Genomic DNA, 17,429 nt, shown 5'->3' on the forward strand with positions numbered 1-17,429 from the left:
GATGGGTCTAGGAGTTCCCATCATGGCGCAGTGGGAACAAATCTGACTAGGAACCATGAGGTTTTGGGTTCAGTTCCTGGCCTCGTTCACTGGGTTGGGGATCTGGCATTGCCATGAGCTTTGGTGTAGGTCGCAGACACGGCTCAGATCCTGTGTTGCCGGGGCTGTGTTGTATGCTGACAGCTGTAGCTCCAATTCGACCCCTAGCCTGGGAACCTTCATATGCTGCAGGTGTGGCCCTAAAAAGCAAAAAAAAAAAAAAAAGAGAGAGAGAGAGAGAGAGGTGGGTCTATCGAGGTCCTAAGCAGGAGGGACTGAAGGGGCTTCAAGCCAACACTCTGAGATGCAGTTTTTCATTGCCCTGTTGTCTCCTGCCTGCCTCCTGGTTGGGCTGCTCTAGTGCAGCACCTCTAGACCCTGGTACCTGGGTCTTGAGTTGCTTGTGAGTCTCTGTACCCGAAGATCCTATGTCAGCCCTGTACTACAGTGAGCAGGTCACTCCCAGGGCCAGCAGCCCCTGCTGTTGGGCTTCTTCCTGTTGTGAACTGGGCCAGGCTAAAGATGATGGTAACTTGAGCTGACCCAGAAAAGCACGGATCTGAGGGAAGGACGGAAACAGTAGGAGGTGTGTTGTGCCACTTTATCCTAGGTGCTCCCAGCCCTCCACGGTCCAGTTGGGAAAACAGGGGCAGTTCTTGCCCACATGAGGCCAGGAAGCCTTGCTCCAGAGTTGGGGTTGGTGGAGGCTGCCTGACATGAATCTCACCGGGGATTTTATCTTTTTGTCCTTTTTAGGGCCACACCTGCAGCATACGGAAGTTCCCAGGCTGGGGGTCGAATGGGAGCTGCACCTGCCAGCCTACACCACAGCCACTGCAATGCAGGATCTGAGCCACGTCTGTGACCTACATCGCAGCTCATGGCAATGCTGGATCCTTAACCCACTGATCGAGGCCAGGGATCGAACACATATCCTCATGGATACTAGTTGGGTTCATAACCCAACGAGCCACAACAGGAACTCCTCACCAGGGATTTTGATCTGGTTCTGGGACGAGTTGATCTGAGGTGTCTTCGGTCTTGCATTTTCATGTACAGTTCCATTCTTAATGACAAAAACAGATGCTTTCATGAATTGGTTCTAGGTTATGAATTAAGGGTCTGCTATGAAGAGAGTTCACACACTGATGAATATTGTAAACACTTTCCATTCTGTTTTTTTTTTTTTTTTGTCTTTTTGCTATTTCTTTGGGCCGCTCCCGCGGCACATGGAGGTTCCCAGGCTAGGGGTCAAATCAGAGCTGTAGCCACTGGCCTACACCAGAGCCACAGCAACACGGGATCCGAGCCGTGTCTGCAACCTACACCACAGCTCATGGCAACGCAGGATCCTTAACCCACTGAGCAAGGGCAGGGACCGAACCCGCAACCTCATGGTTCCTAGCCGGATTCATTAACCACTGTGCCACGACAGGAACTCCTCCATTCTGAATAATATAGAGCTTTGGGTTACATACTGTTATTTTGTTGTTGTTGTTGTTGTTATTGTTGTTTTTGCTGCTATTTCTTGGGCCGCTCCCGCGGCATATGGAGGTTCCCAGGCTAGGGGTTGAATCAGAGCTGTAGCCACCGGCCTACGCCAGAGCCACAGCAACGCAGGATCCGAGCCACGTCTGCAACCTACACCACAGCTCACGGCAACGCCGGATCTTTAACCCACTGAGCAAGGGCAGGGACCGAACCCGCAACCTCATGGTTCCTAGTCGGATTCGTTAACCACTGCGCCACGACGGGAACTCCCTGGGTTACATACTGTTTTGAAGGGGAGAGAAGGCAATTACTCCTAACTTTTGGCCTAACAGTTGGAGCCCAGGGGTCACATCAAACTCAAGCAAATTTACTTTCCAAGCACTTGGGGGAAAAAGGACTAAGGCATAATAGGCATCAGAGCTAATCCTAATTAGGAGGTGGCCTAGCAGTTAAGGATCTGGCATTGTCACTGCTGTGGCACAGGTTCCAGCCCTGGCCCGGAAACCTGCATGCCGCAGGTATGGGGGGAAAAAACCCTAAGCTTAATTAACTTTGTGCGGGTCCATTTCCCCTCTGGGGGAATGCCTGTCCTCAGGTGGGATGCCCAAGAAATGATGTCCCCACACGCCACTGCTAAGCCAACACATACGTACTTCCTCGCTCTCTGCCAGATCCTGAAACTGGGAGAGAGGGTGTCCAGTCCAGGACCTGGAACCTGCAAGCCATAACGAAGGGCATATGGGGCAAGGGCACCTCCTGAGGGACACCAGAGAAGGATGGCTGGATATGGGAGTGTGCAGCGCCTCTGGAATTTTCTAGGCAGAGAGAGGGCTGTGACCCAACTCCTGATACCAGCTCTCGGGATAGGCTGACTCTCCTGAGCTCAGGGTCAGGTTGGGTTCCCTGGGCAGCCTACTATGAGATGGAGATTAGCATGTGGTATCAGGGGTACTCTCAGGCTCAGAACCTGTGGAGGAAGGGAAGGAAGCAGCTTTGGTCGGGTGTTGAGAGGGCGGAGAAGGTGGGGGTCTCAAGTGTCTCACCATAGGCCTCAGCTGACCCCACATGGAATTCTGAAGCTGGGATGGCCTTTTGGAGTTGTCCTAAGTTGGGGTGAGAAGACCAGGCCTTTATCCCCCAGCTTTGGCTGGTCATTGGATGCATGCTGTCCCCAGAGAGAAGGGTGTGATTGGGGAGGAAGCTCTCTTTACTTGGGGGCAGTTCCTGAGGAGGGCCGATAACTGTGGGCTGCAGTTCACCAGTAGCTGGGGCAGAAGCCCTTCCGTCACAAAGGCCAACCTGGGCTGCTATCAAGGTGCCCACTACTCCTTAGGCCACTCACACCCACTTCTTTGACTCACATCTGGGAGCAGCTCTACTTTTTCTGGGGAAAACTGATGGTTAAACAGACAAAGCATGATCCCCGTGCCTGCAGCTGGGCCTGAGGCCCCAGCTGACCCTCTTCAATGCCTCCTCCATTTTAGATTCTTACCTCTGCTAAGCCTCTGGTCACCACACCCTTTTTAGGTCCTGGCTGCTGCATTATCTATTTACCATCAAAACTGAGCACGGGTGTAACAAAGAGACACCCAGATCTGATTGCCAAACATCTTCCTTTTTGCTCCCATTAAGTATAGCCTGGCTCTTTCTGATGATCAGAGTCAATTACTGCTGCCAGGATGGTGACTCCTGCTTCTTGACTGCTGGTCCCTTGGCTCAAAGTACCTCCTGGCAGCAACTGTGAATTAGAGTTCAATGGGACTCTTTTTTTTTTTTTTTTTTTTTTGCTTTTTAGGGCTGCACCTGCAGCAGATGAAAGTTCCCAGGCTAGGGGTCAAATTGGAGCTGCAGCTGCCAGCCTACATTGCAGCTCACAGCAATGCCAGATCCTTTAACCCACTGAACAAGGCCAGGGATTGAACCCACATCCTCATAGATACTAGTCTGGTTGGTAACCGGCTGGTTGTTTAGTGCCTCTTTCAATGGTAAGTGCTCTCTGGTGGGCATCTGTACACTTCTTGCCCAAACACATAATCCATCCACATGCTTCTATTCCTCCTAGTCTTTCATCTTTCCTCCTCCCGGGCCCCTGATCAACCGGCCATATCATCTGCTAGTGCCATGAGTCCATATATATTCCAGCGTTGGCTACATTTCTGTTAACACAAAGCGAATGCCCAGGTGCACCAATGGGATGATTTATTCACTGGGAGAATTTCCCTTGCCTCTATCTTTCAAGATCACCCTAGGGTGGGGCTGTAGTGCAGCTGCGGTTCATTTTCAGCTTGCACTCACACACATTCTGTAAGCAAAGCAAGCCTGCCCTTTTCCCTCCTTTATCAGCTGGTTGTAAAGGGATTCCACCCCCTAAGCACCCATAGGTCTGAGCTAAGGGGAAGGCTCAGTGCATAAATGGCAGGTGACCTGGATGTTGAGGTCATCTGCTTGTGTGGCTTACTGTGCCCCTGGCCTGGCTCATCCCAGATCAGGATGCACCACTTCTGTCTACTACGGGTTATGCCTGGACCTATTCAACTTTATGTTATAGGTCTGATAGGCAGAACCCAATTTATGTAAGGTATCTTTTTTTTCCTCTCATCTTTTTAGGGCTGCACCTGAGGTATATGGAAGTTCTCAGGCTAGGGGTTGAATTGGAGCTGCAGCTGCCGGCCTACGCCAAAGCCACAGCAACATCAGATCTGAGCTGTGTCTGCGACCTACACTGTAGCTCATGGCAACAACAGATCCTTAACCCACTGAGCAGGGCCAGGAATCCAACCTGCATCTTCATGGATACTAGTTGGGTTGGTTACTGCTGAGCCATTATAGGAACTCTTTATATAAGACATCTTAATTAATCATATAAGATGAATTTGGATCAACTTAAAAATATACAAAGGGAATCAAATTTCTTAACGCTGTTCTGGGGATATACAAGCAAAACAAAGTATGTTGATAATGGATTGGAAAAGAGGTTAGGATAGAGAGTACTGTTAAGGTCTGACCAACAAAGTGGTAGAGAGAATGGGGTAGAAGAAAGGGATTTTTAAAATTCTAAAGAGGAGGAGTTCCCATTGTGGCTCAGTGGAAATGAACCCAAAGTGTATCCATGAGGATGCAGGTTCGATCCCTGGCCTTGCTCAGTGGGTTAAGGATCTGGCGTTGCCATGAGCTGTGGTGTAGGTTGCAGACGAGGCTTGGATCTGGCATTGATTGCTGTGGCTCCAATTCAACCCCTAGCCTAGGAACTTCCATATGCCTCGGGTGCAGCCTTAAAAGACAAAAACAAACAAAACTAAAGAGGAATTGATAGCTGGCCACAGAAATGGAGACAGCAAACATGTTTATGCCATCCTTTCAAAAACAAAATCATAGCTGTAAAAGGAAGAAGGGGGAGGTATCTAGAAAGAGGAAGAGTTAAAGTCTTTTTTTTCCCAAAGCTTTTTGGAAGATGAACTTGATTGTTTCTGTATGGAGGGCAAAGAGGCAATAGAGATGGGGGAAAATGGCCCAATCAGAGGGCCTCCACTACAGTTCCTGAGAACTTATTTTTGGTAAACAGAAGAAAACAAAATAAAAACAGAAGACAAAACAAAAAAGAAACAAGCAGAAATCCTAAGCTCCTTTAAATCAAAGGAAGAGGGACTGTAGGAAAATTCAACCTTTCCCTTCACACCCCCTTCCGGCCATCCTACTACCATCATTGAGAAACGCTTTGCTCAACAAAGCATTAAATATTATTTTCTGTTACATACCCATTTCTTCTTACTTCGAGGGAAAATAAACATCAATACCAATCCCCATAGTGAAATCAGGCAGCCTGAATAGATCTAAATTTTAGCTCTCAGTAAAACATTTTCTTTTTGGAGAAATATCTTTTATTAAGAACACAAAATTGGAGTTCCCGTCGTGGCGCAGTGGTTAACGAATCCGACTAGGAACCATGAGGTTGCGGGTTTGGTCCCTGCCCTTGCTCAGTGGGTTAACAATCCATCATTGCCGTGAGCTGTGGCGTAGGTTGCAGACGCGGCTCGGATCCTGCGTTGCTGTGGCTCTGGCATAGGCTGGCAGCTATAGTTCCAATTATACCCCTAGCCTGGGAACCTCCATATGCCGAGGAAGCAGCCCAAGAAATGGCAAAAAGACCAAAAAAAAAAAAAAAAAAAGACCTGCCTGACATTGCTGCAGCCATGGTATACGTCGAAGCTGCAGCTCAGATTTGATCCCTGGCCCAGGAACTTCCAAATGTCGCAGATGTGGGGGAAAAAAAGGCCTGTCCAATACAAGACCAAAATTCAGCCCCCCTGGCTCCCAGTTTGGTGCTCTTTCCTCTAACTCTCCTGTGCAACCCATTCTTCCTGTCCCAGGTTATGATATTCTGAAGCTGACATTTTATCTTTCAGGAGCCAAACATCCATTGAGAACTCTAGGCAATTTTGCACATTTTTTCGGAGTTCCCATCGTGGCTCAGTAATAATGAACCTGACGAGGATTCATGAAGATGCAGGTTCAATCCCTGGCCTTGATCAGTGGGTGGGGGCTCCGGCATTGCTGTGAGCTGTGGTGTAGGTCGCAGACGCAGTTTGGATCCCAAGTTGCTGTGGCTGCGGTATAGGCCAGCAGGCTGTAGTTCTGATTTCGACCCCTAGCCTGGGAACTTCATATGCTGTTGGTTCAGCCAACAGCGGTTAACGATCCGGCGTTGCTGTGAGTTGTGGTGTAGGTTGCAGACACGGCTCGGATCCCACGTTGCTGTGGCTCTGGCGTAGGCTGGGAACCTCCATATGCCAAGGGAGCGGCCCAAGAAATAGCAAAAAGACAAAAAAAAAAGAAAAGAAAGAAAAGGAAAAGAACACACAAAATTGCTCAAAAAGGTACTTTAAGAGTAAAACTTCTAAATGCACTGCCTTGGAGTGAGCAGTCTTTCACACGAAGATATATTTTTACAGTATTTTGTTTGTCAATAAGGTACTTAATATAAGCTTTAAAACATTAAGGAAACAGTCTGTTGTAAGGCCTTGCTATTTTTAGACATCCAGCCATTTCGTTTTAGTGAGGTTGGGCATAGAATAGCAACTTAATGCCCATAAGATCTTTTAGCCAGGTTGTTCATGGGTGGTGCAAAATAGGTTTTAGGCCACCTTTGTTGGGTCAAAGAGGGACACTTGACCAGGAGCATCTGCCCCAATTAACTCCATTCTGCTGCCCTTTATCAAAGGGCTACTGCATTTCCAGACTATGACGGGCCACCTGCCCACGCAGCAATCTGGAAAGTGTTCTGGGTTCCCAGCCTGTCACACTGGCCCACTCTCGCGTCGAGGGTTCATAGAGGGACGACTGAGTGCTCAGACTCAGACTCTGGGAGGCGGTCTCAGGGGTTCGGTCAAGTCGGGAAGAGCCAGCGGGGGAGGCCCAGGAAAGGTCTCCATTCACCAAAGGCGTCTACGCCGTCCCGCTCCCGGCTTCCTAACCTGGACACCCCAGTGGCCCCGCAGAGGCAATGCAGAGACCCGACCCCACCCTGGACTCAAATCAGTGAACAAGACGATGGCTTCGGGCCGCCCAGAACAGCGGAACTAGCACCGCGCAGGGTAGTAACAGGAACCTGGCCGCGCCTCCTCGGGGGGCGGGGTCGGGTGGACAGAAGATGGCGGCGGCGGGGTCCGACGGTCAATCTCTGAGGCGCCCTTGACTAGCGCTTGCCACCGCGCCACCTACCTTGCTAGTGAGGGGTCCCGGCGCGCCCCGCGAAGGGGTGGGAAGGGGAGGTGACGAGCACTTGACTCCGCCAATCAGCACAGAGAGTCCGGGCCGCGCCCAATCAGGGCCGGGCGGTGGAGCCCGGAGAAGGTTGCAGGCTGGGGGTGCATGTGGCTGACGCGAAATGCGCGAGACCTCGCCGCCAGCCTCGCTGCTTCCCGCGCGCCTTGCACCGCGGCCCCTGGCGCCAGCCTGAAGACGCCGAGGTGGTAGGGGGCCCACAGAGCTGAACTGCCGTCGCCCACCCGGGCAACCAGCCCGAACTCCGGAGCGCCTCCTGCCACGGTCACGGGCCCGCCCCCGCGGCTGGTGCGCTGACCTACTCCTCACCGGTTTCTGCCGAGAGAGATGAACGACTTGTTAGACCGTGAGACGAGCTCGGGGCCGGCCAGTTAGGGGAACTTGGCGGAAGGTCGCTCTGCGCCCTCCCAGGCTCGTTCTTTTCGCTCTGCGAGCGAGACCTCGCCTGCCTCCGGGCGCGAGGCAAGCGCAGAGGGTACAGGGGCCTGCGGGGCGCGCGGTCGGCATGTTTCCGAGGAGGCCGCCGGCCGGCCTGGCCGCCTGGCTGGTGGGCGCGGCGGCGGCCGGGCGCGCGGGGGCGCGGGGCGGGGGCCTGCTCTCCCTGCTGGCCAATCAGTGCAGCTTCGTGACGGGCCTGCGCGTGCGGCGGGCGCAGCAGATCGCGCAGCTCTACGGCCGCCTGTACTCGGAGAGCTCGCGCCGCGTCCTTCTCGGCCGCCTCTGGCGCCGGCTGCGGGGGCGCCCGGGCCATGCCTCTGCCTTGATGGCGGCGCTCGCCGGCGTGTTCGTGTGGGACGAGGAGAGGATCCAGGAGGAGGAGTTGCAGAGGTGGGCTCAGTGGCGAGGTCGTGCCTTTCCCTGGGGCGGGGCCGGTCAGGTTGGGAGGTGGGGACATTAGACCGTGGGGCCTGCCTTACCGGTTCTCCCGTGGACCCGGTGGTACTGGAAGTGACGATGCAAGTAGCTTGCTCCTATTGTAGCCGGCCTTGTTTCTTTATTGCTATGTGTTAATTTGATTTGTCGAGTTGGAAATCACGAAGTGTAAGGCGTAGTGGAAGAGGGAGACTTGGGGAAGCAAGACACTAAAATAACATTGTGAAAAATTGGTATGGAAGACATGTAGACTACTGTTCACGAGATCTTTAACACATCTGGAAAAGTGCAAATTCCAAGCAGGTTTTAATTTTGACCTAAGTGTAATAATAATTATGCAGTTTACAAATTTACTTCATTCTAAGTGAATTTCGTGAGGAAGGCCAGGAGAGCTCTTTCGTCATTGTGACTCATGTCAGAGTTATGATGCTGGAATCGATTTGGCCCTCCCCGAACGTACCTGTAACCCAGACATTTTAACCTGGAAGAACTAGGTCAGTTTATTTGCTACTTCCAGTAGAACTCTGGGAGTACTGTTTCATTAGGCTCTGAAATCACGCTGTCATCATCAAAACCTCTGAAAAGTGCAGAACCATTGATCGAATGTGTTAATCGGTCATTCTGAACTGAACCTTTACAATTTTCACATAATATCATAGGGAGACATGGCTTCGGATCTTGCTTGTCACTGTACTTTCTAACAGATATTCTTAAACTGTGCTTTTTCTATACACACACACAAACACACACACACCCTGCCCCCTAAACTCTGAAACTGTGATTTCAAGACCTTTCCATGCAAATCTGTTTATTCCAGCTATTTCTTCTGTTAATTCCACATTTTTGTTAGATTAAAAGTGGAAATACTTCAGTAAAAATAGCACTGTGAGCTGTTTGGAGGTATAGCACTCAGATGCCAAGCAGCTGTTTGTGCAACACTGTTGAGTTGTAGGTAAATGCAAGTGTATCTCAAGAGCTAATGATACTTTTCCTAGCAGGAAAGATGACTGTTTTGTAAATGCAGTTTAAAATTGTAACCAGGGAATTCCAGTTGTGGCCCAGTGGTTAACGAATCTGACTCGAAACCATGGGGTTGTGGGTTCAATCACTGGGTTAAGGATCCGGCGTTGCCGTGAGCTGTGGTGTAGGTCGAAGATGTGGCTCAGATGCCGAGATGCAGTGGCTGTGGCGTAAGCCAGTGGCTACAGCTCTGATTAGACCCCCAGCCTGGGAACTTCCATATACCGCTGGTGCGGCCCTAGAAAAGACAAAATAAATAAATACATAAAAATAAAATAGTAACTACAAACAGCCAAACTAACAAAGCATGATAGGTGGGTTGCCTAGTTTCTGTTAGTGGTCTTTTGCTAGTTCATTTGGTCTAAAGGTGTTCTCAGGTGTGAGAAATAAAAGGATTTATGGGAAGGGAACTTTTAAATGGAGAAATTACCGATTATTTGTTTGAATTTTCATTCTGTTTTTGACGGTGAAATATGCTCCACAATTGAAGTTTGAGGGGAAAATTCCCAGTTGGAGCTGTTTGGGAAAGAGGAGAAAGACTAGGAAAGGGCTCCTAGGTGCAAAACAGGGCGGATGTTTTGGGGGTAGGGGTTGAATAGTGTTGGGGCCGAGGTGGTAGATGCCATTCCTCTTCTTACTTAATGTATTTTTATGGAAGATGTGTCCTAGGGCCTCTGTTTAGTAGTAGGTCTCCCATTTGCAGGAACTGGAGGGGGAAAACAAGATAGGAGACAGATGTGGTAAACATTTGAGTCAGTAGTCACTACCCACAGTGGCAGAAAGAAATCAGACAGTTGAAATACTCTTGATTCTAATCCAACTACTGAAGCGGTGTTGTGCATTAACCCGCTTGGGAATTTCAGAAGCTTAGACAAAGGCCTGTAAGAACACTTAAGGTGCCCTTTTTGCCCCTCTCAGAGCTGTTCAATGAAGGCTCTCATTTAACACTCTGTGTCTAGTTATACTTGAATTCAGTCATACACTTAAAATTTGATCAAGTTGTCCATTTTTTAGTGTTACCTTGATAGGGAGGCAAATAATAGGCCGTTCAACTGTGTTTTGGTTGTGCAGTGATTTCTTAAGCCTTTGTTTTCATAGCTTGTTATATATATATTTTTAGGGCTGCAACTTTGGCATACAGAAGTTCCCAGGCTAGGGAGCTAGAGCTGCCAGCCTACGCCACAGCAACTTGGGATCCAAGTGAGTCTCAGGTTATGACAACACTGGATCCCTAACCCACTGATGGAGGCCAGGGATCCAGCCGGCATCCTCATGGATACTAGTTGGGTTCTTAACCCGCTGAGCCACAATGGGAACTCCAAAGCTTATATTTTATTGAATAAAATATTCCAGGTACAGGTTACCTTTTTTTTTGGCTTGATGTTTGCTTGCTTGCTTGCTTGAATGATTGATTGATTGTCTTTTTAGGGCCACACCTGGCGGCATATGACATATGGAGGTTCAGGCTAGGGGTTGAATCAGAGTTGTAGCCACCCACCTACGCCACAGCAACACCAGATCCAAGCCATGTCTATGACCTACACCACAGCTCACAGCAGTGCCGGATCCTTAACCCATTGAGTGAGGCCAGGGATCGAACCTGCGTCCTTGTGGAACTAGTCAGATTGATTTCTGCTGAGCCAGGATAGGAACTCCTATTTTTTTAAAACTCAGTGAATTTTATTACATTTATGGTTGTAATCAACCATTTTTATAACATTTCTATTCCAAACTGGTGTTTGCTTTAAAGGAGACACTGCTGAGGTTTTCATAGCTCGCTTGCAAGATTTAGATTTTGTTGTTCCAGTGAGATATTTGGGGTCACTTCCATAGTGGAGCAGAGTTGAGAGTGCTTCGGGACAAGTGCATTTCTTTCACTGATAATGGAAGATGAGCGTGATTGTCCGACGGCCCCTGAATCACTCCTTTGGCTCTTCTGTGCAGTTTCTGTACCAACTTGTCTGGTACAAACTAATTCTGATACTGCTCACTTGGTCAGGAAGTGATGAGGTGTGAGGGTCTCTCTTTGAATGTGTGCTTTTTGTTTTTTCTTATGTTAGTAGTTTCTTTTCAGAATAATAAAGAAAAAACCTTGCTTTCTATTCTCTCTCTTTTTTTGGGGGGGTGGTGCTATTTTTTAGGGCGGTACACATGGCATATGGAGGCTCCCAGGCTAGGGGTCGAATCGCAGCTGTAGCTACCAGCTTCCGCCACAGCCACAGCAATGTGGGATCCAAGCTACATCTGCAACCTACATCACAATTCACAGCAATGTGGATCCTTAACCCACTGAGCAAGGCCAGGGATCATACTCTCTTCCTCATGGATCCTAGTCAGGTTCATTAATTGCTCAGCCATGAAGGGAACTCCTCTATTCTCTTGTACTTAAGAAATCTTAAAAAAATAGGAACTCATTAATTGAGAATCAGAAAGAAAACCCGAGAAAAGAAGTAACTTGTACAAAGTGACTGGCTCACTGATAGGCCAGGTATAGAAATCAGGTCTTTTAATGGTTAATCTGGTATTCTTACCAATTGGCTTCAATTAAACTATCAAACAAAATAACTTTTAATCACTATTTTTGGTCCTGGCTGGCATTCTTTGAGCTCAGGCCAACTCTTGTGGAAGAATAAGTAGCTGTAATTTTTTATTAGAACGTTAAAAAAAATTTACAGGAACCAAAAGAGGAAGGAAGTTAAGAAATGTGAAAGGCCACGGGAAAATGTTCCATTAGTCTCCCCTCTTTTTTTTAAAAAAGGTACAACTCATCGCTCTAGAAGTTTTGAGTAAGTAAGTGCCAGTAGTTTCATTAAGAAAAATAGCCATTTTCCCATTTTGTTTTTTTAGGGCATTCAGAATACCTAGTGTGCTATTAATTTAGATAGATGATCAACAAAAGGTCCTTTTGACTTAAAGGAACCTTTTTTTTTTCCACTGTCAACTTGAGGGCATTTTACTGTTACACCTGCTTAGTCAGAACTGCATAAAAGCTGATTTAATTTTTTTTTTTTCTTTGCTTTTTAGGGCCACACCCAAGGCATATGGAGGTTCCCAGGCTAGGGATCGAATTGGAGCTACAGCTGCCAGCCTATACCACAGCCACAGCAACACGGAATCCGAGCTGTGTTTGTGACCTGTAGCACAGCTCACAGCAATGCCAGATCCCCAACCCACTGAGCAAGGCCAGGGATCGAACTTGCATCCTCATGGATACTTGGCGGGTTTGTTTCCGCTGCACCACAACAGTAACTCCCTGACTTAATTTTTTTGAGATTATCTTCATTATTTTACGGTTAACCAGTTCGCCCAAAATTACAACAAGCTAGTTGATGTCTTATTTCTAGGTATGCCCTGTAACATTTGTACTTGAAGGTCTCTAACTTTGACAATAATTGGTAATTTGAGGAGGGGATCATTGAAGCCAGGCAGTGTCTAAGTGAAATTACTAACTACAGTGATGGCTTCATTTGAATAATTTTGGAACCTTATCTCAACCTCTACACTTTGGTCAGGACCCCTAGATGAGCCAAATATAATTATACTTATTTTTCTGTTTTCATGGTTTTATGCCTTCAATTTTCATAGACCTCAGTCTAGCATTTCTCAAATGTTGAAATGACTCTAGTTTTGGAGACAGGAAAGCATTGACTATCTTTCCTTGATCCTCTTACTAATCTGCTGATACTATTACTATTCTGGGAACAATCTCTTTTGTCCTTTCCTCCTTCTTATTACTTGTTTAAGTCTTTTAGATAGCAAGGTTTAGATAGCTATCCTGTCCAAATAGAATTTGGCACAGCAGGCTGACGAGATAGACGGTGAGAAATTTTTCCTTTCTCCACATATATGATAGTGACTGTGCAGTGGTATGCTAATGATGTCTGTCATGTCAGCATTTAGAATTCGAGACCCTCCTGAGATCTTTGAACTTGAACATAACAATCATTGACATTTTCATGGTGCAGTCTGACTCCAGCATTCATATTGCGCTATTCAAAGAATGAATGTCATGCCTTGGCAAGATAGTCTTTTTTTGTAATCAGTGCCACCTCGTGACTTTTAATCATGTAGGAGAGGCTGGTTAAGCAGTGGATCAGAAGCTCTGTACCACCTTTAGTCTTAGAAGGCCATTAAAAATACTGCCTGTAGTCGTATAGTTTAATTTTCTTATTGATTATGAGCCCCTAGTGTATTTTTACTAAGCTGTTCCTGCCCCCCTCTTCATTATGTGATAAGGACATTCAAGAGTTCTGCTTAATTTTTACTGAAGGATGCTTTACTAGTGCTGAAAAGTGCCATAACTGGTTCCTTGTGGTGCCTGAAGTGTTCTCTGAGCAAGTCTAGCCATGCTTTACTTTTGCTTTCTCCTCTACAAGATCTTATTGCCTACTCTGAAGTTCCTTCCCTATTTTTACATGGTTTTTGCAGTGGTGGCAGTCAATCCTGTTTTGTAACTTTTAATTCAAATTGGGACTTTTAAAAAAATGGTTAAACACTTTTCGTCAGAACATCAGTATAAATTGTACTGGTTTGGGTTCTTAGTTGCAAACAAAGAAGCTGATATTGATTACCTTAAACCAAAAAAGGAATTAATTGGAAAGGTGTTAGATTACTCAGAGCATTGATAAGACAGAGTACAGGCTGGCCAAGAGAACAGCTAAGACCTGGTAGAGGTTGTTTCCCCTAGATCAGGTGCACTGCTGGATTCTCAGCTTCCTCAGGATCACTGAGAAAGTCGAAAAGGTCCTGTGCTTTGTGTTCTTTCCTCAAGATTCATACCTCTACCAGAGCCTCTGATTAACTCACTTAAAATAGGAGCTGCTGGGGGTTGAGAGGGAGGCTGTGGCCCAACTATTTGGGAATTCCCCTCAAATAGAAAAAGATTCCAGGCAGTCAGAACGACAAATGTCCCCACGTACAAATATTTTCATCTAAGTCCAAAGTTTACAATAAGAGAATTGGAATTTTAGAGCTAATGAGAAACCTTCAAGAAATATGTCCTCAACTTTACAAGTGGAACAAGTGAGACTTTGCAGGTCAGATGACTTGAATAAGATCCCACCACTAGTTGGTAGAGCAAGGGCTAGAACAAAGATCTCACCATTGTGGTTTTTTTGTTTGTTTGTTTGTTTTATCTTTTTATGGTGGCACCTGTGGCATATAGAAGTTCCTGGGCTAGGGATCAAATCCTACATCACCCCCATGGCAACACTGCATCCAAGCTGCAGCTTTCAGCAGTGCAGGATCCTTAACTCACTCAGGGCCAGGCTAGGGATCGAACCTGCATCCTCACCAAGACATTGGGTCCTTAACCCACTGAGGCACAATGGGAACTCTTTTTTTTTTCCTTTTTGGCTGCCCCACAGCATATGGAGCTCCTGGGCCGGGGCGGGGGGGGTGGGGGGCAGATCTTTAACCCACTGTGCCAGGCTGGGGGTCTGTCTAGTCTCTTTCCCAGCACTCCAGAGACACTACTGATCTTATAGCAAGCACCACAGCAGGAACTCCTACATGCACCATCTCTTTGAATTGCTCTAGACTTTTAATCTTGGGTTACCAGTATAACTTTGAATTTTTGGCTTTTAAACTGATATATTAATGTAATCTTTCAATAAGAATTTGAATTATTGAGGCCTACTTTGATATTTTTTTACTTAGTTTATTCCATTAACATTTGTTGAGCATGTAATGTTTACTAAGCACTTGCTAGGACCTGGGCATAAAAATATTGTGAGAAGAAGAATGTATGTATATTTATAACTGGGTCACTTTACAGCAGAAATTGACAAAACATTGTAAATCAACTATAATAAAAAATTTTTTTAAATATGAAAAACTGATTCTGGGCCTTTAGGGAATTCATAGTTTAGTAAGGGGGACAGATCTAAAGATAGATTAATTATAACATAATGTGATATGTTTCTGGAGAGGAATAACAATAAACACATGATTAACTCTGCCGAGGAGTTAACCTCGAACCTGGCGTTTTTTGAAGGTTAAAGAGGAATGAAAAGAGCATTTCAGACAGAATGTATCAGTTGGTGTTGTCTTCAGTCTTGAATTGCAGAAGACTTATATATGACAATAGGTGGTTAGCAATCTTGCTTTCCTATCTGCTATTTGTAAATTAAGGGGGAGAGTTCCTGTTGTGGCTTGGGTTAAGAACCTGGCCAGTATCCATGAGGATGCAGGTTCAATCCCTGGCCTTACTCAGTGGGTTAAGCATCTGGTGTTGCCACAAGCTTCAGCGTAGGTTGCAGATGAGACTTGGATCCAGCGTTGTTCTGGCTGTAGCGTAGGCTGGCAGCTGCAGCTCCAGTTCTACCCCTAGCCTGGGAACCTCCATATACCACAGGTGTGGCCTTAAAAAGGAAAAGAAAAAAGAAAAAGAGTTAAGGGGGAAACACAAACCATGTTGTAAAAAAAATTATAAAATGTTTAAAAAAATTTTTTTTTTGTCTTTTTAAGGCTATACCTGCGGCATGTGGAAGTTCCCAGGCTAGGGATTGAATTGGAGCTGTAGCTGCCAGCCTACACCACAGCCACAACAACACCAGATCTGAGCCATGTCTGTGACCTACACCACAGCTTATGGCAACACTGGATCCTTAACCCACTGAGCGAGACCAGGGATTGAACTGGCATCCTCATGGATATTAGTTGGGTTCTTAACCCACTGAGCCACAATGGGAATTCCTATAAAATGTTTCAGATATATAAAAAGGTTTAAAGAATATCATGAATATTACAAATACAGTTATATTTAAGAAATAAAATATTGTAAATACAATAAAAGCCTCTGGACCCTTTTCCAATTGAAATATTGTCTGTTTCCCCTGATTTTCATACAATAAATATTGTATTTCATTCTCTTCTGTGTCTTTATATATATGTATACATCCCTAAATGACATACAATGCATAAAGTTTGACATATGATATTGTTTTGAATGTTTTAAAGCTTTATTCAGTCATGAACAAAATACTTAAACTGAGTTCAGCAATATATAAAAAAGATTATATATTGCAGGTCCTTGTTTATCATTTTATATATAGTAGTGTGTTACTTTTTTTCAGATTTTTTTTTATTTTTTTGCTTTTTAAGGCTGCACCTTCGGTATGTGGAAGTCCCCAGGCTAGGGGCTGAATCACAGCTACAACTGCCAGCCTGTACCACAGCCATAGTCAGTGTCGGTAACCTAAACCACATCTCACAGCAACGCCAGTTCCCTGACCCATTGAGTGAGGCCAGGCATCGAACCTGCATCCTCACGGATACTACTTGGATTTGTTTCTGTTCTGTCACAAGGGGAACTCCCAGATTCTTTTTTTCTTTATTTTATTTATTTATTTATTTTTTGGTCTTTTTAGGGCTGCACCCGTGGCATATGGAGGTTCCCAGGCTAGGGGTAGAACTGGAGCTGTAACCACTGGCCCAAGCCACAGCCATAGCAGTGCCAGATCTGAGCCGCATCTGTGACCTACACCACAGCTCATGGCAACACCGGATCCTTAACCTGTTGAACGAGACCAGGGATCAAACCTGTGTCCTCATGGATACTAGTCAGATTTGTTTCCGCTGAGCCGTAACAGGAATTCCTAAATTGTGTTTTTGACCAGAAACTTGGGAGTTCACATTGTGGTGCATTGGAAACTAATCTGACTAGGAACCATGAGGTTTCGGGTTCGATCCCTGGCCTTGTTCAGTGGGTTAAGGATCTGGCGTTGCTGTGAGCTGGGGTGTAGGTTGAAGATGTAGCTCAGATTCCTAGTTCCGTGGTTGTGGTGTAGGCCAGCCGCTGCAGCTCCAATTAGACCCCTAGCTTGGGAACCTCCATATGCCATGGGTGCGGCCCTGAAAAGACAAAAAGAAAGAAAGAAACTTGTGGTCAGAATGTATAAAGAACTATGAAAATTTGACAGTAAAGACAACCTAGGTGTTCCCTGGTGGCTTAGGGGGTTAAAGATCTGGCATTGTCACTACTGTGGCACAGGTTTGATCCCTGGCCCTGGAACTAATGCATGCTGCAGGTAAGTCCCCCCTCCAAAAAAAGAAAAAGAGAATGCAATTTTAAAATAGACAAAAGATTTTGATCTTTCTCCAAAGAAGATATTCAAATGGCTCATAAGTACATGAAAATATGCTCAACATCATCATTAACAGATTACAAATGGAAAACTACAGTAAGATACCACTTCATACCCACTAGGGTTGCTAGAATCAAA

General features: G+C 46.3%; 1 protein-coding gene across 2 annotated transcripts in view; it reads left to right on the top strand.

Moving 5' to 3' along the window:
• The window catches only part of STARD7 (StAR related lipid transfer domain containing 7), a 37,266-nt gene that overhangs the window by 5,487 nt on the left and 14,350 nt on the right, over positions 1–17,429 (top strand). The window contains exon 1 of one of the 2 annotated variants that reach the window (XM_047781260.1): positions 7,300–8,139. The exons of the other annotated variant lie outside the window; for it this stretch is intronic. Coding sequence (XP_047637216.1) covers positions 7,817–8,139 — 323 coding nt within the window. The 5' untranslated portion in view covers positions 7,300–7,816. Of the gene's footprint in view, positions 1–7,299; positions 8,140–17,429 lie in introns of those variants that run through there. 2 annotated transcript variants of the gene reach the window in all.

This window comes from Phacochoerus africanus, chromosome 5, assembly GCF_016906955.1.
Source record: "Phacochoerus africanus isolate WHEZ1 chromosome 5, ROS_Pafr_v1, whole genome shotgun sequence".
NCBI lineage: Eukaryota > Metazoa > Chordata > Mammalia > Artiodactyla > Suidae > Phacochoerus > Phacochoerus africanus.